Here is a 24,688-nt window from a genome sequence, read left to right on the forward strand (position 1 = left end):
GGTACCTGGAAGCAGCCATTTGGTCAAGAGGAGGTGGGACAGCTCCTGAGGGAGTAGGACATTGGCTAGAGCTGCATCTCTGCCCTTCAGATCCTACTCAGATATTCAAAAGAATGTTTTTGGCAGATAGTAATTGGCTGTTTTTGGTCAAGCAATTTGTATGATGCTTGAGCTTACTAAATATTATTTTATATTATTATATATTCATATTATTTTATATATTAATTATAAAAATATAGTATTTTTTAAATGTTGGAATGATGACATTATAGAACAATGCATTTGTTTCTAAATATTGGATAGTTTTAAGCTAAAGCAATAAATTAAGTCTATTTTGTACCACATATTTGTGAATTCACTTTCCCCATGATCATGTGTCAGCCTTGACCACTCTCCCCTGTACTTGTGCCCTTGCTGCTCCAGCTTTACCTGTTGATGGAGAGATCAGTGTACTATTTTCAGCCAGTCATTCAGCACTCTTGATTGAGTTTCTCCTTGTGTGGAAACCCATACAGAGTAATCCACATAGAAAAAAAATATCATGGGTGTGCTGCTGTCTGTGCTGGAGCCTGAATTAATGAGATGGAGCTCCAGGCAAAGGCAGGGACACCAGTGCTGTGCTCTCCCATGTCCAGAAAGCTTCTTAAAAGCAGTTGAAGATAAGGATACATCCTGTTGGGACAGCCGTGTACTTAAAGAATAGACACAAGGACAGTCAAACCAGGAAAGCTTGTCTGTGTTACAGAGATAGTCATCCTGGCGGGGAGTGGAAATTGGAACAGTAAACAGAGGTGACGATGCTCTGAAGGGCCAATATATAGCTAATTGCTCATAAATTTTCCAAGTCCTTCCTATTTTCAGTGGAATCTGTCAGGTACTGGGCCAAAGTAGAGGGGTTGATATGAACCAAGGTGACTGAACCAAATTGGGATCAAGAAAGCTGAGGGTCATGGACTTTAGAATTTATCCTTGTACCATTTTCCAGTGATAAGAACTTGTGACAGAAATTTTTCTGTGATCGACTGTCTCTAGGGCCTTAGGCAAAGTTATAAAGCTTACAGTTTTTTACCCAGACATTTCCCTTCTTGGCCTTCTTCCTGCTTTTCTTTCCTGCTGTCCTGTCATCCCCTCCTACCCATGTGCCCATTGCCCTCATTCTCTTCTCAGGATGCCTTCAACCCCACCTTGTCCTGTTCCCTTGTTAATATTTGTAAAATGGTTAGAGCAGAACCTACCACATGGTAAGACCTGGATATATTTGCTAAAGAAAATTGAAATAAATTTCATTAATAAATATTCCTCATCACTGTCCCCAGAGTTCAGTCTCTGGACTGAAGGCACCGATCTATTCGAAATAAATAATTGGGACTAGGGTATGAGTTAGACTTTTTCCTACCAGGATGCATTTGCATTTAAAAATCGAAGCCTATTAACCCAGTAGATGTATGATTAGTACAACATGTAATACAAATTTAGCGGGTAGCAAAGGGGAGCAAGAAAGACTCATTTCTCACCTCTGTCCGCTGCCACCTGGCTCTCCACCATCCAGCCTCTCTTCCTCTTTTCACATAGTTCTCCAGCTGGAGACCTCAGCGCTATTCCAGTGACATGGCAAAGAGCATCTGACTTTGTATGGCATGTGGTATAGAAAGTCTCCTTTAAACTCTCCCTTTTCAAGCTGATTGTTTGTTTTCTACTTATTTACAGATGCCCCAGCCCACTCGTAAGGCCTGTTTCTTGTTCTTTATTAATGCACCCACACATACTATATGAGCTGCTATTCCCACTTAAAATACTTTACAGTTGACTGTCTCACAAATATTTGATTTACAATGTGGTAAAACCAAGCACTGGTTAGACAGTGAAAAGCACAAGTAAAAGGTAGATAAAGCATATCAAGAATGTAAAAATTGCTAAACTCATTACTGAAGAGTTGGCCTTTTTTGAATGTTGGATTATAGGCAGATATATTGCTAAGATGGCCTTGTATCAGTCTATTCAAGGAAAGAGCTCCTTAAGTATTGTTTGCTCTTTTCTTCATCAGAACATTGTTCTGGAGAGCTCCACTGTGTGCTGTTGGGTTTTCCTTTGGGTAATTAGATCTGTGGTAGCAGTATGTTCTATTTTGATTTTACTATGTTTACATCTCTGGATTCTGTAATATTTTGCACATAGATGTTTCATAATTTTAGAAAACAAGAGAAGTTAGATTATTGTAACAGTGTATTTACTAGGCTATTTTCTGATTCCAAAGTAGTTGCTACCTACTGCCATTTGTTAATCAAATTCTAAATTTTTCTGAACTATCTTGGGGTGCTTAGGTTCCTGGTGTCAATAAAAAATAATTAACAGAGAAATTCCTTTCACTATGTGACATAGCTTAGGAATTTATTTCTTATCTTCTTCGGAGGCCTGGTATTTAATCACTAGAAAGATTATAATTCAAAAGAAGCTTGGTGGAATTCTGGATTTGGGGAGAGCTCTGGTCAATATCATTAAAACACAAAGTTTTTAAAAAACTCATTATTGTGCGTGGTTTCACTGTATACTATGAAGCCTATAACATGAAAGTTAAAGAAGTAAAAAATATGAATTTTTTTCCTTTTACTTAGTATAGTATTGCTGTATAATGCTTTGTATTACTATGAAATGCAGCATTTTTCACTGTCAGTATTAATTAATAGATTAATATTTAATGGCTAAAAGATTCAGTGTTTTTGGCCAAATGATTTAACATAGTTGATTGTTTCCAAAAAGTAGTGAAATTATATAAGCAGAGGATAGATTGGATAGAATTTATATATAGGCATCCCCATGTAATAAGAATTGAAGTGACTTAATCTGAATTTAACTCATAAATGTCATTTCAACAAATATTTACTGAATGTGTGTATGTATACAAATTTTAAATTTTTTAAATGAAATTGCTCTGTTGCTAGAAGACCTTTTGATATGTGTATGTGTGTATGCTATATATGTATTTTTGGCCACGCCACACAGCATGCGGGCGGGATCTTAGTTCCCCAACCAGGGATTGAACCCATGCCCTCTGCAGTGGAAGCATGGAGTCTTAACCACTGGACCACCAGGGTTATATTAAAATTATATAAAGATAGATATATATATATATATATATATACACATATATATATATATATATATGTATATATATACATATATATCCTTAGAAGCTTCTTGTCAGCTTTACAACCCAGAATGTTTTTTGGTGTTTTTTTTTTTGAGAATCCGGGAGCCATCCCCCTGGAGTGTAAACATCTAGGAAGATAGCTCTCCTTCCTCTCTATCACAGAAAAATTTAACCTTGATGCTTCTCTCCAAGCTGTAACCATTTGCTTGTCAGAGAGATAAGAGAAGTTTTATTATTCTCTACATTAGTTGGATAAAAGCAATGATGTAAAACAAATGGCTACTTCAATGGCCAGGTGAATTCAGGGTGAACTACGAAAGGGTGCACAGCAAATGGCGCTGTCTGGTCCTCTTATAGGGGACCAGTTATCTTTCATCTTGAGAGTATATATATGTGCTGGATTGTAGCTGCTTGGTTGTATAAATAAGGTAGAATTTTATGTCTTCGTAATGCCTTTTTTGTAGATTACCTACAGTGTTGTGCTCTGAATATGCTTATTCGATAATAAAACTGCTTTCTTTCTTTTCTACACTTTGTAGAGAGGATTGTGTTGCTTGGACTTTATTTCCCCAACAATATCCACACACCTCACACAGTTAGGTTATAAGGGATACAAACACTAGTGGGAATTGACACATGCCCTTATGGAGCTTATATTCTAAATAAGCTCATGAGTAACTCTGCACTGCAAGGCAAAGTGAGTACAACTAGGAAAAAACAAAGAGCACAGAGGCAAGAGAGGAAATTCAGCTGAGGAGAAGAGTTGAACTATAGAAACAGGAGGTAGAATGATGGTTATGGGTGGGGGGCAGGGGGATGCGAGATGCTGGTCAAAGGGTACAAGCTTTCAGTTATAAGATGAATAATTCTGAAGATCTAACATACAGCATGGTGACTATAGTTAATAATACTGTATTGTATACTTGAAAGTTGCTGAGGGTAGATCTTAAGCATTCTCACCACAAAAAGGAAAAGGGTAACTATGTGAAGTGATAGATGTGTTAATTAAATTGCATGTGGTAAATATTTCACAATGTATACACATATCAAATCTTCATGACGTACAATTTAAATATATACAGTTTTGTCAATTATACCTCAGTAAAGCTGGGAAAAATTTGGAGCAAGGGTAGTGAAGCCACAGAAGCAGAAGAATGAGAAAGAATAAGTGAGGGGGCAGAGGAAAGGATGCAGTAGCAATGACTCCAGTCACAGTGGGTTTTGAATGCCAGACTAAGGACTTCAATTTTTATCCCCAATTCAAAGGAATCTAGATATTTGTTTGTTTATTCATTCATGTTATAAGTGGCATTAGTAACATGAATAAGGCTGATCATCAGGAAGATTCATTTGACATAATGTGCAGAATGGGTTGGATTGGGTGAAGACTGAAAAAGAGACCATTGTGTGTGCTGTTGCAGTAGTCCAGATGGAAGGTAGGAGGGTCTGAATGAGTAAAAATGGAACGAAGGATGTTCAAGACATTTAAAAACAGAAAATTGGCAGATCTTAGATGTAGATTTGGTATGAGGAGTAAAGGAAGGAAAAGAGCTGAGAAAGATTTCACCTCTCTTCCCCAGGGGACTAGCAGATCATGATGTCATTAACAAGGAGAGGAAAGGGAATTGGTTGTAGAGATGTTGAGTGTGATAGGCCAGCTAAGTGTTCAACCAGGGCTGGGGGGGCGGGTGGGGAGTTAAAAATGGTGGGTATAGAGTTTAGGAAGGAAATTAAAACAGATGTATAATAGACTTGGGAGACATCTTCCTGGATGTCATAGTTGAAGCCATGGGCATAGATGAGATTGTTGGGAGATAAAGAGATAAAATAGAGCTTGGAAAATCCCTGCATGTATAGTGCCTAAAGGGAAGGGGAATCAGTAACAGGCAGCATAGGAACTCGCTTCAAGCGGTAAGAAAAGAGAAGAAAGCAGTGGCCTTGAAACCAAGAACAAAGAAAGTTTCCAGGAGAGTATCCAGTTAGCTTTAGATGCTGAGGAGAGATTAAGAAAGATGAAGACTAAAAATTTACACAGTTGCCATTGCATATGTATGAGACTAACTGGTGACCATCTAACATCCAACCCTGGTCATCATTAAGTATATCATATATAAAATTATGTTAAGGGTACATTTCAGCCACCTGGTCGCTGAAGCTTTAGGAATTGCTACCACTACAGTGAGAATAAAAGTTCAGCCATATGCTGCTAGGGGGTCTTCAACTATTCTCACTCTTGGTATTTTTATTTTGTTTTGAAGTGTATTAGTCTGTTTGGGCTGCTATAACAAAAATACCGTAGACTGGGTGGCTTAAACAACAAACATTTATTTCTCACAGTTCTGGATGCTGGCAAGTCTGAGGTCAAGGTGCCGGCAACAAGGGAGCTTTCCGGGATCTCTTTTATAAGAGCACCAAACCCATTCATGATGGCTCCACCCTCATGTCCTATTCACCTTCCAAAGGCCCCACTTCCTAATACCATTGCATTGGGGATTAGGATTTCAACATATAGATTTAGAGGGACATAAACATTCAGTTCATAACATGGAGTAATGCTGCATTTTAGGAATTAATAATTTGTCACCAGAAAATGTTTTGCTTTACTTTTTTATAAAAACTTGCTGCACATATTAAATTTCATATGAATTCAGGGTCAAAGTTTTTTTTCTGGCCCTATATCAGGTTTTGTAATAAAATTTAGGGAGAAGGTAAGAGTCACTTAATATAACCTGTTTTTGCAGTAAGCTACTAGAGTATATTTATTCAGATAATGAAAGTATAATTGTAAAGTCAATTTTTTTATTCTTGTCCTACCTCAATGCCTAAGGAGCAATACATTACTGGGAAGCACATTAAAGTAAGGGATGAAAATAATAAATTCATTTCTGGCTAGCTCTTGATGAGAGCAGCAGAGAGAGCTTTTTTAAGCAGTAGCAATGACTGGCTTAAAAAAAAAAAGATTCAGAAATGCATTAAGCATTGACTTTAGCAAAACTGTATGAAAAGTTTAAAAATAACTTAATACTAACTACAGCTTCCATACCTATGCTTTAAGATGCACTTAAGGACTCTGAATTTTTTTCATATCAACATTCATAACTCACATTTATATTTTGTTTTCTGGTGTGAAGAAGTGGGATATATTTTGAATAAGATGACTCTCGGACAGATTCTACTTTGATTCTGTGTTTTTTGTAGCTGCTAGGTGAACTGATCCTGGACCGGCACAACTTTGCCATCATGACAAAGTACATCAGCAAGCCAGAGAACCTCAAACTGATGATGAACCTCCTCCGGGATACAAGTCCCAACATCCAGTTTGAAGCCTTTCACGTCTTTAAGGTAAAGTGCAAGCTGCAGAAATAATGTGGGCATTTGTTTTCCAGTTGCAAATGGCAAACTCCCTACTTTGTATCCTCCTTTATACTTGAGAGAAAATTAAACAGGCAGTCTTTCTGTTTTGCATGACTTAGATGAAATTTTAGAGTTATTTTAATGAATGCCCATTTGTTTCTAAAAGATTTGCTAACTAATCCATATCTTGACATATTTTCGTTTTTTTTCACTGAGAAAATAGGGAGATACTGTTTCCCAAAAGTTACTAAAATAATCAGTGATTGAGTTGAAGCCGAAAACCTGTGTCAGAATTTGAATGCTTTGCTTCTGCCTGAAGTGTTTCTTTGAACTTTAAGTGAAACCTAAAGAAACACTGAGTACTACTCACTTTGCTACTTGCTTAGAAATATTTTAATGCGTTTTGAAAGAAAGGTAGTCCATGTAATACCTGCTTTTTCTAATATCTTTTCTTTGATGTAAGAGTAATAAAATCATCTCCTAGAAACTTTAAACAATAGATTTGTTTAAAAGTAGGGTAGGTGGAAGAAATCTAATCTATAATCCCATACCCCTGACTTAACTATTGTAAAGACTTTAGTAAATTTTATTTTCCTGTGCACATATTTGAAGGTTTTTTCTGCAGCTGTATTTACATTGTACACACAATTGATACACTAATTTTATCACTCAATGCTATACCGTAAGTGAACATTAATTCATTGTTGTTATACATAGTGTTTAAAAAGAGCCAGTAGTTTCATTGGCATCATAGTTTTTCACTGGGTATACTTACTCTAGTTTACTTAAATATTCCTGTTTCGTTTATATTTAGGTTATTTTCAATTTGTAGCTAAAATGAGCATTTTATGTATTCAGCTAATTTTTTCCATATTTAGTATTATTTTCTTAGGATAGGTATCTAGAGTAGAATTAAGGATTCAGAGAGTTCCAGGCTTTTTTTTTTTTTGGCCTTTATAGTGTATATTCAGTGATTGAATTTATAAGTCTATAAATGGGAGATATGACAGTTTATAAGGTATGTAATTGTTGCTTTGAGAGGTAAAAAAAAAACTTTAGTCCATCTTTCAGCCACCACATCTTTATTGTCCAAAAGGCTACTAGAGCAGTTCAAATCCCAAATTAATTTATAAATTCCATTTAATTACATCAAAATCCCAGCAGAACTTTCCCTGGAACTTGACAAGCTAACTCTAAAATTTGTAAGGTAGAATGATGGCCTGGGATTATCTATGGCAATTTTCAAGGAAAACAAGGTAGGGAAATCCACCCTACCATATATTAAGACTTATTATGGATTTATAGTAAATGGAGACAGTATTGTATTGGCATAGAGATAGATAAATGGAGCAATAAAACAGAGTAAAAAGCCCAGAAATAAGCCTGTGCAAATATGAAATTTGATATTTCTTAGTGGAGGGATTGTAAATCAGTGAAGAAGGGGTTACTGTTAATAAATGGCTCTAGGGTAATAGATTATTCATATAGAAAACCCTACTCTCCACTATATTCAGAAATAAATTCTGGTAAAGATCTACACTTGACAAGCAAAATTTTTTAACTTTTAAAAGAGAAAATAGGAGACTTTTTATGATGTTGGGGAAGGAAGAATTTTTAAAAAGAATTTAAAATCACAAAACGTAATAGAAAATGTTTGACTACACTAAAATTTAACACTTCTTTTTGAAAAGACATCATAAGCAAAGTGAAAAACAGGACAGAATGTGACACATGTAACTGACAAATCATTTAGAAAAAGACAAACAATTCAATAGAAAAATAGGCAAAGCATACAAGTTGGTAATTTACAGATGAGGAAACCTGATTGGCCAACAAATAGGTGAAGATGCTCATCTTAGTAGTAATTGTGGAAATGGCCATTAAAATATCAACGAGATATCACTTTACATTTTTCATATTGACAAAAATGTTTAAGTCTGACAACATCAAATTTTGGTAAGGTTGGAAGGCAGTAGGTCATACACTGTAAATTGGTACAAGCACTTGGGAGAGCAATTTAGCAAAGTAAAGTACTGAAAGTGTCCATACTCTTCAGTCCTGAAATCTCATTTTCTGGCAGTTTCCTAGGGACAATCTTGCTCACATGCATAAGGAATCCTGTACCAAAATGTTTATTGCAACATTGTTTCGCATGTTGTAAAATGGAAAAAAAAAAATGGGTATCTACAGGAGACGGTAGGAAAATAAGTTGTGATGTATTCATACAATAGCATATAGTAATGGGTTAAAATTAATAGAGTTATATGGGTCAGTGTAGATAAGTATCAGAAACAGAGTGGAATAAGCAAATGTTAAAAGGATGTTATTTATTTACAGTTTAAAAACATACAAAACAACGCTATGTATGGATTCAGACATATGCAGTTATAGTCTAAAAACCTGCATGGGAATGTTAAATACAAAATTCAGGATAGCAGTCACCTCAGGGGAGGGGTAGGAAAGAGAATGATATCATGAAGAAATGTCTAATGCCTTTAATTATATCTGTAATGTTTTATTTTATTAAAATTCTGAAGGCAAGTATGGCAAAAATGATAGAGCTGATGGTGGGAACTTGAAATCTGATATGTTATTGCTGTGCTCTTCTCTGTGTTAGAATTATTTCATAAAGAATAAACACAAATTGGATGAGACAAAAATAGGCTCTTGTAGGACAGGAAAATGCCTGCAGAGTATAAAATGATAGGACCTCTTAAGACCCTTCCCTTTTGACTGAGGAAATTATAGAAGGCTGTGTGTCTTGTCATTCCAGCTCCCACAGAATTTTAATATATCATCCTAGATGAGAACATGCTTCATATAACTTGGTTCCAAAATGCAGTATTATGGAAGTATTCAATGGGTGGCAAAATAGAAATAACCTACTTCCATCCTCTGAGATCAGAATTTGGATCATCTCATTATTGGACAGAATAGGTGCATTTAAAAATAGTTGACCACTTGTTTACTTGTATGTGTATAAACTGGACTTACTCTGGACCCTAACTATGTTCGTTGCACTGAAGGGCAAACTGAATTGTTTACTTGCCAAAAATATTTTGTTATCTAGAAAAAGTAACAGCTGAGTCCTAGAGTTTTTTCACAGTTCTTTATTAATAGTCTTTTTCCCCAGGTACCTTCCATAAAGTACAGAAAATGTGGAACACATGACTAAAAGTGTCTTTGCCAGATTATTAGTGGCCAGTTTTTATTAGCTTGCTTGAATAGTTCAAGGACTTGAATGAGATGCCATTTCATGTTTTCTCTGCTATTGACGAACAGGATGGTATGATGGGAAAGGACTAGATGGAAGTCATGGAAGTCAAGAGACCTGGGTCTTTGTTGTGGCTCGGTTGCCACCAGTGACTTTGGGCAAATCCATCTGGATCTGTTTCCTCACTTGCAAAATGTTAAATTTAAAAAGTTAAATTAAAATAAAAAGTCTAATTCTAAGATACTAGGTTCAGGAGACCTTTGTCTCTGTGATCCTGCCTCTTCCAGAGATATGGCCAACGTGAATTTAGGGATCAGCTATGAGCTGATCTTTCTTTCCTTTCCCTATTAACCTCCTTAATAGCAAAGGACCATGTTGCCACTGTCTTTCGAACCTAGAGGGTGGGGATGGCCAGTGCCTTTCGGCTCACCTCTCAGAGCTGCTGGAACTCAAGCATGGCCATTGCCGAAAATGGGCCTGAGTGTACTGCTCTGTCGCTCAGATCCTAGCAGTTGGCCACAATAGCCATTTCCATGAAAACAAGAAGCTCCACCCTAGCTTATTCCAAAATCCAAAGGCCAGCTTGACAATTCACCTGAAAAAGTATACAGAACAAAAATGGTTGTCCTCATGAATGGTTCATCTCAAGCCTTGATTTCAGTGTCCCGGGTGCCCCAAAGGAATTGTGCATTAGAGCATCAGTCACCTCTAATCAGCAACTACCTTTAGAGGCAGCAGAGTTCAGAAGCCATAAAAAATAAAAATAAGGAAAAATTTTAAACTTGAAAACAAATTGAACATTTTTTTAGGTCTGTTGTACAGTGTACGGATTCAGTAGAGTTGATCCAGTGATGCCTTGTCTGCAAATTCCACTACGTTTTACATTTATTTTGGATTCAAACAGAGAAGCTTAGTTTGTTCTATATATTTAACCTTCTAAAAAAATTTTTTGGGAATAAAAACTGTTATGAGTTATTGCTGTAGTTACCACAAATGCCAGACAGTTCCTAGCTAAAACTTCCCAGCAGCTCACTTGTAAACTAATGGTAGCCAGAGGAGCCACACGTTTGGCTCCAGTATGTGATTTCCTAACATACTAGGTGTTCTATAAACATCAGGCATTTTGTGTAACAATGTAAACGAGCCTGGGGTACTTTTTTTTAATAAGTAACAATTTTAATTTATGGTAGTAAAGTTCATATAACATAAAATTCACCATTTTGACCATTTTAAAGTGTACAGTTCAGTGGCATTTAGTATTTACAGTGTTATACAACTATTACTACTCTCTAGTTCCAGAACATTTTCATCACCCCAAAAGGAAACCCTATACCCATTCAGCAACTACTCCTCTTTTTCTCTTACCCACAGCCCCTGGCAATCACTAATCTGCTTTCAGTCTTTATGTATTCACCTGTTCTGGATATTTGATATAAATGAAATGATATAATGTGTAGCCTTTTGTGTCTGGTTTCTTCTATTAGCATAATGTTGTTTTTTTTTTAGCATAATGTTTTTAAAGTTCATCCATGTTGTAGCATGATCAGTAGTACTTCATTCATTTTTATGGCTGAATAATATTCCATTGTAAGGATATATCACAATTTGCTTAACCATTCATCAGCTGATGGACTTTTGGCTACTGTGAATAGTGCTGCTATGAATATTCATGTACAAGTTTTGGTTTGAACAAATGTTTTCAATTCTTTTGGCATATACCTAGGAACAGAATTGCTCAGTCTTATGGTAATTCAGTGTGTAACTTACTGAGGTACTACCAAACTGTTTTCCATAGAGGCTGCTCCATTTTACATTCCCACCAGCAGTGTACAGGGTTCCAATTTCTCCATTCCTCACTTGTTATTGTTAGTTGTTTTTTTTTTTTTTAATTGTAGCTGGCCTGGTCTCATTGTGGTTTTAATTTGTGTTTCCCTAATGATCTAATGATGTTGAGGACTTTTTCACATGCTTATTGGCCATTTGTATATCTTCTTTGGAGAAATGGCAAGTCCTTTGCCCCTTTTTATTTTATTTTTTAATATTTATTTATTTATTTGTTTTGGTTGTGCCAGGTCTTAGTTGCAGCACATGGGATATTCGTTGAGGCATGCAGGATCTTTAGTTGCGGCCTGTGAACTTCTTAGTTGTGGCATGCAAACTCTTAGTTGCAGCATGCATGCGGGATCTAGTTCCCCGACCAGGGATCGAACCCGGGCCCCCTGCATTGGGAGCACGGAGACTTACCCACTGGACCACCAAGGAAGTCCCCCTTTGCCCCTTTTTAAAAAAGGTTGTTTGTCTTTTTGTTGTTGTGTTGTATGAGTTCTTTATATATTCTGGACACTAGATGCTGATCATATATATGATTTGCAAATATTTTCTTACATTCTGTATATTGTCTTTTCATGCTCTTGATAGTGTCCTGTGATACACACAATTTTTAAATTTTGAAGAAGTTCAGTTTATCCATTTTTTTTGTTGTTGCTCATGCTTTTGATGTTGTAGCTAAGAAACCATTGCCAAATACAAGGTCATGAGGATGTACCCCTATATTTTCCTCTAAAAGTTTTATTAGCTCTTATGTTTAGTTTTATTTTATCAATTTTGAGTTAATTTTTGTTTATGGTGCAACGTATGGGTATAACTTTATTTTTTTGCATGTGGATATCTAGTTGTCCCATGTTGAGTGTTTATCATTATTATTATTATGAAAAGGTGTTGGATTTTGTCAAATACTTTTTCTGCATCAGTTGAAATGATCATATGGTTTTCTTTCAATGTACTAATGTGTCATCTTAGTTTCCTAGAGCTTCTATAACAAAGTACCAAAGACTAAGTGTCCTAAAACTACAGAAAGTCACTGTCTCAGAGTTCTGGCAACTAGAAGTCCAAGATCAAGGTGTCAACAGGGTTGGTTCCTCTTGGAGCTTTCAGGGAAAATCTATGCCTCTCTCCTAGCTTCTGGTGGTTGCCAGCAATCCTTGGCATTCCTTGCCTTATAGATGCATAACTCCAATCTCTGTGTCCGTCTTCACATGGCATTTTCCTCTGCGTATCTCTGTGTGTTTCTGTGTCCAAAATTCCCTCTTCCTCTAAAGATATTGGTAATTTGATTCAGGCCCAAGCTAACTCAGTATGAACTGATCTTAATTTGATTACATCCTATTTCCAAATAAGGTTATGTTCACAGGTACCAAGGGTTAGGACTTGAACATTCATCTTTTTAGAGGATGCAGTTCAGTCTAGTACATGTGGTGTATTACATCAATTGATTTTATTATGTTGAGCCATGCTTGTATTTCTGGAATAAATCCCATTTAGTCATGGCATGTAATCCTTTTAATATTATTTTGGACTTTGCTTGTATTTTGTTGAGGATTTTTGCATCTTTATTCATAAAGGACAGTGGTCTGTAGTTTTCTTGTGATAGCTTTGTCTGGCTTTGGTATCAGGGTAATGCTGACCTCATAGAATGAGTTAGGAAGTATTCCCTTGTCTTTTATTTTTTGGATGAATCTGAAATGGATTGGTGTTAATTTTTCTTTAAAAGTTTGTAGAATTTACCAGTGAAATCATCTAGTCCTGGGCTTTTGTTGAGAGGTTTTTGGTTACTGATTCAACCTCCTTATAGAAATAAAAAAGATTATAAGAAAATACTACAAATAATTGTACATCAATAAATTAGATAACCTAGATGAAATGGACAAATCCCTAGAAATGCACAAACTACCAAACTGATATAAAAAAAAAGAGAGAGAGAAAATCTGATTCATGGACTCTCATTTCACCTACACCATGAGCCCTTCCTGTTCCAAACTCAGAAATCTAATGTTATCTCCACCTCCTTTGAACCTCCACAGCTTTTCATTTCCCTCTCATAGGTCCTTAACATCCTGGTGTCGTTTTTCCTTCCTCATGCTTGCTGGATTGGAGGAACCTTGAGGGTTCAACCTTGTAGCTCCCACTGTCCCCATAGCCGATCACTGGCCATAGTGTGTTCGGAGTAGAGTTGTGCACTATTGGAGGTTCAGGATGAGGAGGCGGTGTGCAGAGGGGCTGGTGGTGAAGCACTCAGCCCTTCTGAGGAGTGAGGAGCCCAGAACATGAAACCAGAGAGCTATATAGCAGTCAACAGTTTTATGGGTGTTCTGGTCATGTCATTATATATATAGCATCTAACTAGGAAGTGTGTCCTTTGCAAAATACTGTACCAGTCAGCATTATAGTTTTTCTTTTTTTTAATATGCTTGGTTTTTTGGTTTTTTTTTTTTTTTTGGCTGCACCTCACAGCATATGGGATCTTAGTTCCCCAACCAGGGATGGAACCCGCGCCCCCTGCAGTGAAAGCACAGAGTCTTAACCACTGGACCCAGGGAAGTCCCAGCATTATAGTTTTGAGTTATTGTGTCCTGTTATTATAGTTGTTACTGTCTTTTATAGTACAGCTGAGTTATTAGCCCAGGATCATGGTTTCAACTAGGAGTGCACGTAAGAATCTTTGTGGAACTTTATAAAAATACAGAGAGCCAGACCTCCCCTCTAGATCTACTGAACTGGAGTCTCTGGGAGGTGGGACCTAGGCAGTTATAAATTTTAAAGCTCCACATACATAAGAAAATAATAACATTGGTGACCTCCAGGGAGAGGAGGTGAGAGGGGGACTTTTCACATTTGTCCTTTTTGAATTTTGAGCCAGATGAATATATTAAGTATATTCAATATATTATATATATTGAATATTTTATATTTTATATATATGGTTATATATTTATATATTATCTATTTCATTATATAGAATTATATATATTTATTTAATTTTATAATCACATATTTAGTTATAATGGTAATTTTAAATACATGATTAAATATATAATTTAAATATATTGAATATATTTGTATATTCTCTGTAGAAAATGGATATGAATGGGGAATTACTCATTTTCCTCAATAAGGAAGTGTAATCTGGGGCTTTCTGTATTTTACTAACACATGTAACAAATGAGACACAGGTGGGATCCGTGTTTTCCCTGATGTGCATTCCTCGTCCTAGGTGTTTGCTTCTCATGTTTCAGGTGTTTGTGGCCAGTCCTCACAAAACACAGCCTATTGTGGAGATTCTACTAAAAAACCAACCCAAACTCATCGAGTTTCTGAGCAGCTTCCAAAAAGAAAGGACGGACGATGAGCAGTTCACCGATGAGAAGAACTACTTGATTAAACAGATTCGAGACTTGAAGAAAACGGCGCCTTGAAGTCTCACCCAGTTTCCTGCCACCGTCACTGTCTCATTTGTTCAGTTTGTACAAAACGTGTCATTTAAAAAAGTAGTCATTCTTGGGAAGGCTTTGGAGATGGCTATTTTTTTCTCAATTCATTGTTCAGGGTAGATGGAATATAAATGTCTGAAAGAAAAAAATTAATTTAGAATAATATATTCATCTTAATCGAGTCTGTGATTATTTATGTGAAGTCAGAGCCATTGTTTTAGACATTGATAAAAGCAATTTTAACCCTTTCTTGATGAAGGGCAACAAGGTTGTGGGCTTGCAGACCTGAGCCCTCAGTCACCACGAGCCACCAAGTAGTAGGAGCCCAAAGAATGGGCATCACTGAGTCCTCGAAGAGGATTAAATGCTCAGAGAACTGGGCATGGGGGCAAGACGCACGAAACTGTTTTGCCCATCTGTACTTGGACAAACAAATTTCTCAAGGCACCAAGAAAATAAGATCCATGTTTTCAGTCATTACGTATTCTGTTCCCTGCCCATATCTTTTAACTGTAATCATTCATTCCTAACTTCCTAGGGAATTGATGCCCACCTTTCTGCTTACTGCCCCACGTTCCACCCCAATGGATCTCCTCAGCATGACCAACTCATGGTACACGCACACACACACACTCCCCCACTCTGACCAGGTTAGCATGGGACCAACTAAGTCCAAACAGAATGGACTAACAAGGGTCACGGGTGTAGAGGACCCACGGGGTAGGACCTGCTCACTTGAGAACTTGGAACAGATGGGTAAGAACCACAGCTCTAGCGACAGTCACTGCTGTTTCCCACAGACTTCTGTCGGGCTAGTGAATGTTTGGAATATTTCATTCATGCTTCTCATTATGGGAAAAAAGTTTCGTGGTGAAAGTGTGTTTTAGAGTAGGAATCATTGCATTTAGATTCCTAGCGTGTGCAAAACCATGGGTCCAGAGGGTTGCACAGGCCTTTATAAATAAGGGAACGTTGCCGTTGGAAGCGCAAATGATTAAATGCAGGAAAAAAATCCTCAAAGGACTAAAAATTTTTTTCACTTTATTTTCTAATAAGCTGTCGTTCTAATTTTACATCAAATTCCTCAGTGAAAAGGTAGAAAACTTATAAAAATGTTGGTCTCAAATACTCGCTTGCATACTAGGATGGTTAAGGAATTAATTTGTGTGTTTTTTAAAAGGCCATGGTTTGTTTTCAGACATCAAGTGTATAAAACGGAATTTTAAGCTATATTTACAAGACATTAAAGGTACAATTGTTAATCTGTATTTTTTTCATAATTCTGTTTCCAAATCATGAGTTATTGCCTTCCATAGGAATCTTCACTTTTTACAACATTGGGTACTGTGTTCTTCAGCCAGATATTTCTCCACCCAGAGAGGGAAAGATCCCCCTCCAGGATCAGTGCCCTTGTAGGTGTAGCATCTGAAGAATCACCTGGTGCGGTTTCATCCTTCTTGGCCGTGTCTTTCCGTGCCCAGCGCCAGATCCTGAGGCAGATGCTGCAGGGCTTGCGGGACCTTCTTGCGGCAGCTCTGGCCAGTGCCGGGCCGTCTGATGACCTTCATTCTTCAGTCACTGAGGTCAGATTATTTTTATAACATTCCCTGACAGTCCATAGTCTCTTCAAATTTGACTTTTCTGATTTTGTTTATTTGTTTAAGAGAGATGAGTGTAAATATTTTTTTTAAAAAAGAAGGCGGCGCAATAATGACCATTGGAAATGTATTTCATTGCTTAAATACTGTTCCACACATCGTGGGACACATGTTTTCAGTTGGAAAGCAAGGCCTTGTTATAATTCTTTTTTGATAAATAAAACATATTTTATTTCCTCCGAGCTTGAATTAGCTCATTCCTAGCAATCCCTTATCCTAGTTTAGTACCTCACAAACAAAACTAGTCTAAAAGGCAATAAATGAAGTAGCTGAGATTTTGCTGTGATACAAATTTGTAGATTATTAACGTGAAAGAGGGAGCAAGAAGCTCACAGTTAAAATATGTTTGCATAAAAGTCACTGTAAATATTGTGAGAATTGCGTTTTGAAAAGGTCATAATTAATAAGCTATTTCAAAAACACACATTTAAATAAAGACTGACTAAATGAAAAGGTGCCACATATTCCTTGGTCGGTTTCATTCCTCTGCATGTCCCGCCTCTGTGTTCTTGTCACTGCTCCAAACAGGGAAAGCCCCAGGCGGAGGGCACCCCAGGCTGCCCAGAGGCCCCACGCCCACTTCCCCTGTCCTTGGCTGTCCCATCCTCCCAGTGAGGCTCACTGCCATTGACCAAGGGCCGCCTGTCAGGCAGTATAGAAACACTTCACGTTATTGATGCTTCACCACAGCCAGAGTCACTCCCATTTTATATTTGAAGAAACTGAGGCTCTGAGCAGTTTATCCCAGACAGTGTGGACTAGACTTGGGGTACAAAGCACGGTGGCCGGAGGCCAAGCTCCTGCTCTTATTCGTTTTTTCATCCTCAAGGCTGTGAACGAGGGGAGGTCCTGGGGGTGGGGAATTATGTCGTGCCCTCCCCCACTGCTGCCTGGGAGGCTCCCGGGGGTGAAGGTCCTAGAATGAAGCCAGGATGGATTGAAATCATAATGTTCTTGGATGACGCTCTGGCTAAAGCCAGGCATCTGCCCAAATGTTAGGATTATTACCCTGGGAGAAAAGGCCGAGAGGCACTCAGCCCTTGGGCAAGTGTTCTGACTGCCAGCCTCTGTGGGTTCTCGTCCTGGAGGGCTCTGGGGAGCAGTATATGCTGAGGAGGGGCAGCAAGCTTTCCAAAGCCTCTGTCGCCAGCCACACTGGTTGGTCTGTGTGAGACGCAGCTGCTCTGAGCCATAGTGCCGTCTGGAAACTACACAGGACTTGAAAGTGATTGTAATAAAGGGAAGGAAAATGAAATTCAAAAATCACTAGGATTTTTTTTTTTTAATATGAAAAGATAGTTGTTTCAAAATAGGTTTACAGATCTTTCTACTCTACTATACTAGAGGAAATTTAGATTTATATCTTTTACTTTTTTTTTCTGTTTTATCCAAAAGAATGTTGTACGTATAGCATGTATATCTTTTCATGTGTGTTTTTTCAGGAAGGTTTTGGCTATTTTAATGAGGGCCCATAGTTAGATAAAGGCTGGAAACAAAAAGAGACCTGGAAAAGCTAGACTTAGTCTTTCTAAGAAGATTGAAAAGACAGAAGATGGCTGTGAACAAGGATGTGATTTTGTTTTTGACATACAGAAAGTGCTGTTATGTGACTACCGTAATTAAAGCAAAGTATGACAAAATGATCAGCCTGGCCAGCACTAAGCCTCTTCAGAGACCCTGTCGTATCACTCTTCACTTTATGGAGGAGAGCACTGGATCACAGAAAGGGTGAGTAACTTCTCCAGGTCAAACAGCTGGCAGCAGAGCCAGGATTGAGGGCCAGTCTGACCCCAGAGTCCATGTCTTCGGAAACTAGGCTGCATGTCTGGGCCGCCTCCCGCCAGGCCTGCTCTTCGACTCCACCCCAGGGGCAGACACTTCATTCATCATGGCCCCCAAGGAAAGGAGGAAATATTGGATTCCACCTAAAGGATAACTCAATAGAAAGATTTCAAAAGCTAGTTTCATTTCAGGGGGTAACTTTGCTCCATGTGGTTGTCTGGTGTTGGAAGATCAAATTAGACCTATGCATGGGACAAGGGATTCTATCTTGAATTTCTGTATCATTTGAGCAATCTCTTGGCTCTACACAGGTGTTAATTCCAAACCACTCTTCTGCATCTGCTTCTGTTTTCCTGACTTACTTTTGCAGTTGGACATAATATCAGCTTAGATTTCCTGATAGATTGGTTGCTGCCCAGCCAGCCGTGCCTCCATTTCAGATTCCTCAGCGGCCCAGCACCACGGGGCTACCACGAGGCAGACGTTCTGATGCATGTACAAACGATCCTGTTGAGATCACCGAGTCCCTCATCACTCCCTCCCAGGAGGAAGGTGTACAATTACCAATACCCTGAAAGTCACAGAACCATACAAAAATTCCCAGTCCCTTTACCATCAGTTAATTCAATATCGATTGTAATTTAATCACTGCCCTGTGAGCCATCTATGTTACGTGAAAGCTGTGATCGCAGGGGCCTTTTGGAAGAACATGTTGTTGTAATATACATTAATAATTTATCCATTAGCGAAGGTTGAAAAAATGAGTTTCTTTCATTTTAGTTCTGAAATTTAAAGCCTAGACAAAGCAACCAAAATCTTTATTTATTCAACCAACATTCACTGAACTCACTCTCTGTGCCCGTCAGGGGTTGATCCACAGAGTTACTGTAGGGGTCAGACCTATGTGCTGTGGGGGCTGGGTAAGTAGCCTTCGTAAGCCTGTCCCCTGCGTCTGGCACTGGGCCTGAGTCAGCAGGGAAGGGAAGATAGGTTGAAGTGGGCGCCCATGAGGACAGCTGGAATCCATGGATATGATCTGGAGCCCACACCACCTTCCCGGCCTCCCAGCCTCCACCTCCAACGCCATGGCTGACTGTAAGACCACACAACTCACTGTACAGCTCCCCCAGCTGAGCCCAGATTTGGAGCAGCTGACGGAGGAGGGGCAGGGGGGCTGGGGCCCCAGTGGCAGGGTGAGCCAGCAGGCCTGCGGCAACGTCCTGCGCTGCGATGGCCCCGACCTTCCCGGGGCAAGTGTGGCTGCCACCTCATTTCCACTTGCAACGCTGCCAGCTTTCTCTTGACCTCAGCCCTAATTCATCACCATGCAGGAGAGGAGACTGGGAACGTGTTCCAGCTAAACGGACACATCCCAAACCCACCACTTACGTGTTGCACTGGAGGAGGTGTTTCCACATCCTCTTAATGTCTTTCCCCCCTTGAAGACCTCTGGCTGTTTTTTCCTCTTAAGCGACATGAGAGGTTTGTGCGGTGTCGATGGACCCAGGCAGACACTGGGGACAGCCACGCCTGGACTTAATGCCAGCTCCACTACAAGTGTTTGATCGTGAGAATCACTGACCTTCAGTTTCCTACCTGTAAAATGAGGCAAAGAGAGGAGCTGCCTCACAGGGAATCAATGAGGCAAAGTCTGTGATGTGCCGGCCCGGGGTTCGCTCCCATGTTGAGCTCCCTCAGCTACCCTGCGGGGCTCGCAGCCAGTGGGAGAGGGAATTCCACTCCAGTGTGGAATCTGGGCGGAAGGGGCCATGGGCATGAAGCACGTGTGGCCAGAGACTGACAGGTGTGTGCCCTGAGTGTTGGGCGTGTGGACACGTGGAGGGAGCTGGGAGGAGAGCCTTCAATGCCACCCAAAGGGTCTTGGGCCATCGTGGAGGCAGCTGGCCTTTCAGCAGGAAGTGACATGCATCCTCCCTGTCAGAGCAAGGTCGGTCAGGAGGAGAGTGGTCTGGCGTGGGGAGCGCTGAGTGGGGGGATGCAAGACAGTGAGGACCCTCTAAGAACAGCTATGGCCAAGCTGGTGCCTGCTCTGAGAAGGCCCTGTTCTGGGTGCTTCACAAATACTAAACTCAAACCTTAGAACCACCTGTGAGGCATGTGCTCTTATTATCCTGACTTTACAAGTGTGGAAACCGAGGCTCAGAGAGGGTCACCGGCCCGATTGTCCACTGATCCCGTGGCGGGGCAGGATTCAAACCCAGGGCTCGGAGGCAGGAGCTTTAGAACCTGTGAGATACTTAGGACTTAACACTGACTGGGCTTAGTTCCACAATACATGCACCCCAATGTTCATTGCAGCACTAGTTACAATAGCCGGGACACATCACTTTTAAAAGATCAGGGCGAGTGTGGACTCAGGGCCACTGTGCCTAGGCTTCTCTGCTCTCCATCAAAGAACTTCCACCTTCCTTTTGTGGCCCCTCTCACTTTTGCCCCCAGTACTCAGCAAGTTTTCTTGCAACAAATGATTAGTTCTTTTCTTCTGACTTGTGGGGCTCCCTGCCACAGCACAGCTCTTGCCCAGCTGAACCCCATCCCTGCTTCATCTCAGTTCTGCATGGGCTTCACTCTTCCCACTCGTGGAAGGGAGGCAGCTCAGGGACCACCAGTGGGGGCCCTCTTGAGACACTTCCACTCGGATTCAGAAGCACACTCCTACCTCTTTACTGTTAACTCCTACAGATGCAGCCAGCAGTTTCCGGGCGCTTCTCTCAGCAGGTGCCTCCTACTGGCTTCTCCACTAGGGTTTCAGGACAAACTACCACGGAACTGCCTCAGCCTCTTCCCAGTCCTCCCCCCTCCCCCTTCTGTCTACAAATCACTTTGGTTTATCATCAGGAACTGAGCAGGTCCAAGACCCAGGTTTCTGCTTCTGCCCAGGCCAGTACTCTTTCTTTGAGGTGAAAGCCTTAAAATGTAGCTCCCTGGCCCTTGATGGGAAGCAATGTGGAGTGAATAAGCATGTTTTAATTTAGGCAGGCTAGTTTGGGATACCTTTAAAAAAAAAAAACAAGACAAAACCAGATATAAAGGTGTCTGGCAAGATTAGAATCAGAGTAGGTGATGTGCTTCTAAAAATTAGTTTCAGTGAGTCCCAGGGACTAATTAAGGTTTACTTTTAAAAGCGTCCCTTGGTACGCAGCCGCCTCCTGCATGCTGTGCGTGTTACTGGGACTCGTATATAGGAAATGGTATGTGAGGATCCAAACAGGACTCAGTGCTGCCATTCTCCTTGTCGTCTCTGATCTTCATCACTAGACCCAGCAACCCTCACCCCTCCCTGCCACCTTCCCTGCACCTTTCGGTTACAGAGGCAAATGGGCCTCTGGCCACAGAATATAAAGTCTGGGGCTGTTAGAAGAGTCCCCTCCTCTTTGCCTGCTCTTTCCTGTCCCTTCCTTGAATACTCTCCCCCATTAGTGATGCTGGGAAACTCATAGGACAGGCAAAGCAACTATTTAAAACCTTGTAACTGGGGACTTTCCCCTCCTCCCCTCGCTTCTTCCTTCCATCCTATTCCTCCTTTCTTCTTCCTTCAATGCATTTCCCACCCACAAGGAACTTTCCTATCACTGTGAACTTTGCTGGTGCAGAGGAACACCTATTTTTTTTGGAGCATAGACACCCAGGCATTTCTTAAACCTCCCCAAAATTAAAAAAAAAAAAGGAAAAAAAAAAGAGTCCTTATTGGCCTGGTTGTTCAAAGCATAAGAACAGCTTTATCCTACTCAGTACCAAACCCACTTCAGTACCCTTACTGAGGCCATGAGAGCCTAGGGGTTTCTGCCCAGGACAGGAGCCATGGCATGTTGGCAGAGACCAAACGGGGACCAGGAAAAGGGGTGATGTTCCCTTCCCCCTCCACCTCCAACCTCTGTCAGCAATGAGCTGCCCTGAACAGTGGCAGGAACTCCCCGTCTGCACAGTAGCTGGTCAGGGTTGAGTGCAGTCCTGGGGGCCAGGGGATAACATGCCCAGCTGTGTCAGCTGAGAGGATCTGTGCACATCTTAGAGCAACGAGAAGCCCACGCACCGCAACGAAGAGTAGCCCCCGCTCACCGCAACTAGAGAAAGCCCACGCGCAGCAACGAAGACCCAACGCAGCCAAAAACAAAAAAACAAAAAACAAGTCAGGGTTCAGACCTAAGAAAGATGTCACTATTTGCAGCCTGGTTCAGTGCAGTGGTTCTCAAAGTGTGAACCATTTTGTTTTAATTTCTAATACGGTACAGTAAATGTTGATAGATTTAACTCAAACAGATCTTTTGGGTCTTTAATAATTTTTGAGAGTGTAAAGAGGCCCTGAGACCAAAAATCAGAGAACCTCTGGTTTAGCGGAAGGACTGTACATTTTGGAACGAAGCGGTCTTTGTTTTGTCTCCTCTGTCACCCACTAACTGCGTAACCCAAGCCAAGTTATTTCAACTCTCTGGTCTTCCACTTTCTATGGATTAGGCTAATTGCCCTTATAATTATCTGCTCAAGAATGTTTCCCTGATTATGTCTGTGGGGTTGGTTTCACATCCTCAGAGCCTAGCACAGCACATGGCATGATACACGACGGGGTCTCAATAAATAATTACAAACTGATTGGCGGGCCGGGTGAGAGGATTAAGTAGGGTAATACGTGTAAAGTGCTGCTGAGGTACCTGGCACACGGCAGATGTCACAGGTGCTCAGTAGATGTCAGATCGCTTCCTCACCACCAGCGCTGTCCTCCACTGTACCCCCCAGGAGAGAAAACGCACAGTTGGTCTAAGCAAAGTGAACGGCTGAAGCGCCGGTTCTCAGCGTGCGCTTCCCAGCAGCAGCAGCAGCATCTCCTGGGAAACTGTCAGAGAGACAAATTATTTGGCTCCAATACTAGACCCACCGAATCATAAACTCTGGAGGTGGCGCGCACGGATCTGTGTTAAATATTACTGGAACGTACTGAAAGGGAGGCGGGGTGGGGGAGGGGGGTTAGGAGGTTGAAAGGCTGAGTCCCAGCGCAGCAGGTCCAGCCCGGGGACCCCCCGCCCCCCGCACAGCCCTCCCAACCCCCCTCGCTTCCCCGCCGTCAGGAGGAGGGGCGCTGCGACTCCAGCCGGGACTCTGGGCCTCCCCCTCCACGATTCCCCCGGGACGCGCAGGGCGGGGAGGCCCCCTTCCCACCCACACTGGGCCTAGCGAGACGGTGGGAGGGCAGGGGCGGGATGAAGGACCCAAATTCCCCAGACTAGGATGCTGCGCAGCTCTTCCTAAACAGGAAGATGAGGCAATTTGGTCCAGAGAGTCAGAAGTGCCCGGTAACCAGCTTCGCCTCTCTGGGCACCTTTTTGGGGTTCAGCCAACCCCATCTCCAACCCCATCTCCCAACCTTGGGGGTCGGGCCAGGGAGCCACAGGTGGGATCCTCCGGTGCTCTGGCGCCCTCTAGCGGCCATCGGCTCTAAAGCCAACTCACAGCCCTTCCTCCTGCCTCTCTCCCCAGCGCCCCGGGGCTGCCCTGGTCTTGGGCACCTGCCAGCCTGATTCCATTCCTCCTCTCCCTCTAAGTGCAATGAAGTGCCCTACAGAGGTTTAGGATCTCTTGGAGAAGGTCTTTTAGTCAATACACTTTAACCCTGAGAAGGTTGTTTCTAGAATAAACCTGAAATACTGTATTTTTCTCCATGTGTTTCCAAGGAGAAACAGCCCAGTGTGTGCTGGGTCCCTCGCTGACAGCAGTCTCTGGACATCCTGTCCTCCCTCTTTCAGCGTCCTGGCTTGTTAGGCAGGGAAGGCTCCCAGCGCCGATGCCTGGGCCTCTCTGAGGGACGCTGACATGTGGGATCACGATGGCTCCTGGGAAAGTGGAGAGAGTGAGGGCTGGGCATCTGGTCTGCATCAGACCCCAGCGCTGCCCCTACCGGCTGTGTGACCTGGAAACATTCCCTGACCTCTCTGAGCCTAGCTTTCCAACCGTGACAGAGGATTGCTGTGCTTGGCACACAGGAGGCCCTCGACCAGAGGAAAAAGCCAGTCTCCCCAAAGAACCACTCCTCTTACATGCCCAAAGCAAAAGGCACGTGCCACACATCGCAGAGCTGATCCTTGACCAGCAGGGCAAGGGCAATCCAGCAGCTCCTCCCGTCCCTGCCTGAGGTCTTTCCCTCCTCAGTGAGAGTGACTCGCAGCAGGTCTCGGCATCCCAGGAAGTCTGAACTGAGCTTTTGTGACTTGGGGGAGTTCCCTGTTCCACACAACTTGGTTTCCAGATCGTT

The 24,688-nt window shown here is 41.3% G+C and overlaps 1 protein-coding gene across 4 annotated transcripts in view; it reads left to right on the forward strand.

Moving 5' to 3' along the window:
* CAB39L (calcium binding protein 39 like) overlaps positions 1 to 17,094 on the forward strand; it is a 95,666-nt gene extending 78,572 nt beyond the window's left edge. For all 4 annotated transcript variants that reach the window (XM_059903006.1, XM_059903005.1, XM_059903004.1 and 1 more), the window contains 2 exons: positions 6,347 to 6,490; positions 14,789 to 17,094. In XM_059903006.1, the coding sequence (XP_059758989.1) occupies positions 6,347 to 6,490; positions 14,789 to 14,968 (324 nt within the window). In that variant the 3' untranslated portion in view covers positions 14,969 to 17,094. The remainder of the gene's footprint in view (positions 1 to 6,346; positions 6,491 to 14,788) is intronic.
* Positions 17,095 to 24,688: the final 7,594 nt, after the last annotated feature.

The sequence above is a fragment of the Balaenoptera ricei genome, chromosome 18, assembly GCF_028023285.1.
Source record: "Balaenoptera ricei isolate mBalRic1 chromosome 18, mBalRic1.hap2, whole genome shotgun sequence".
NCBI classification, from domain to species: Eukaryota; Metazoa; Chordata; class Mammalia; order Artiodactyla; family Balaenopteridae; genus Balaenoptera; species Balaenoptera ricei.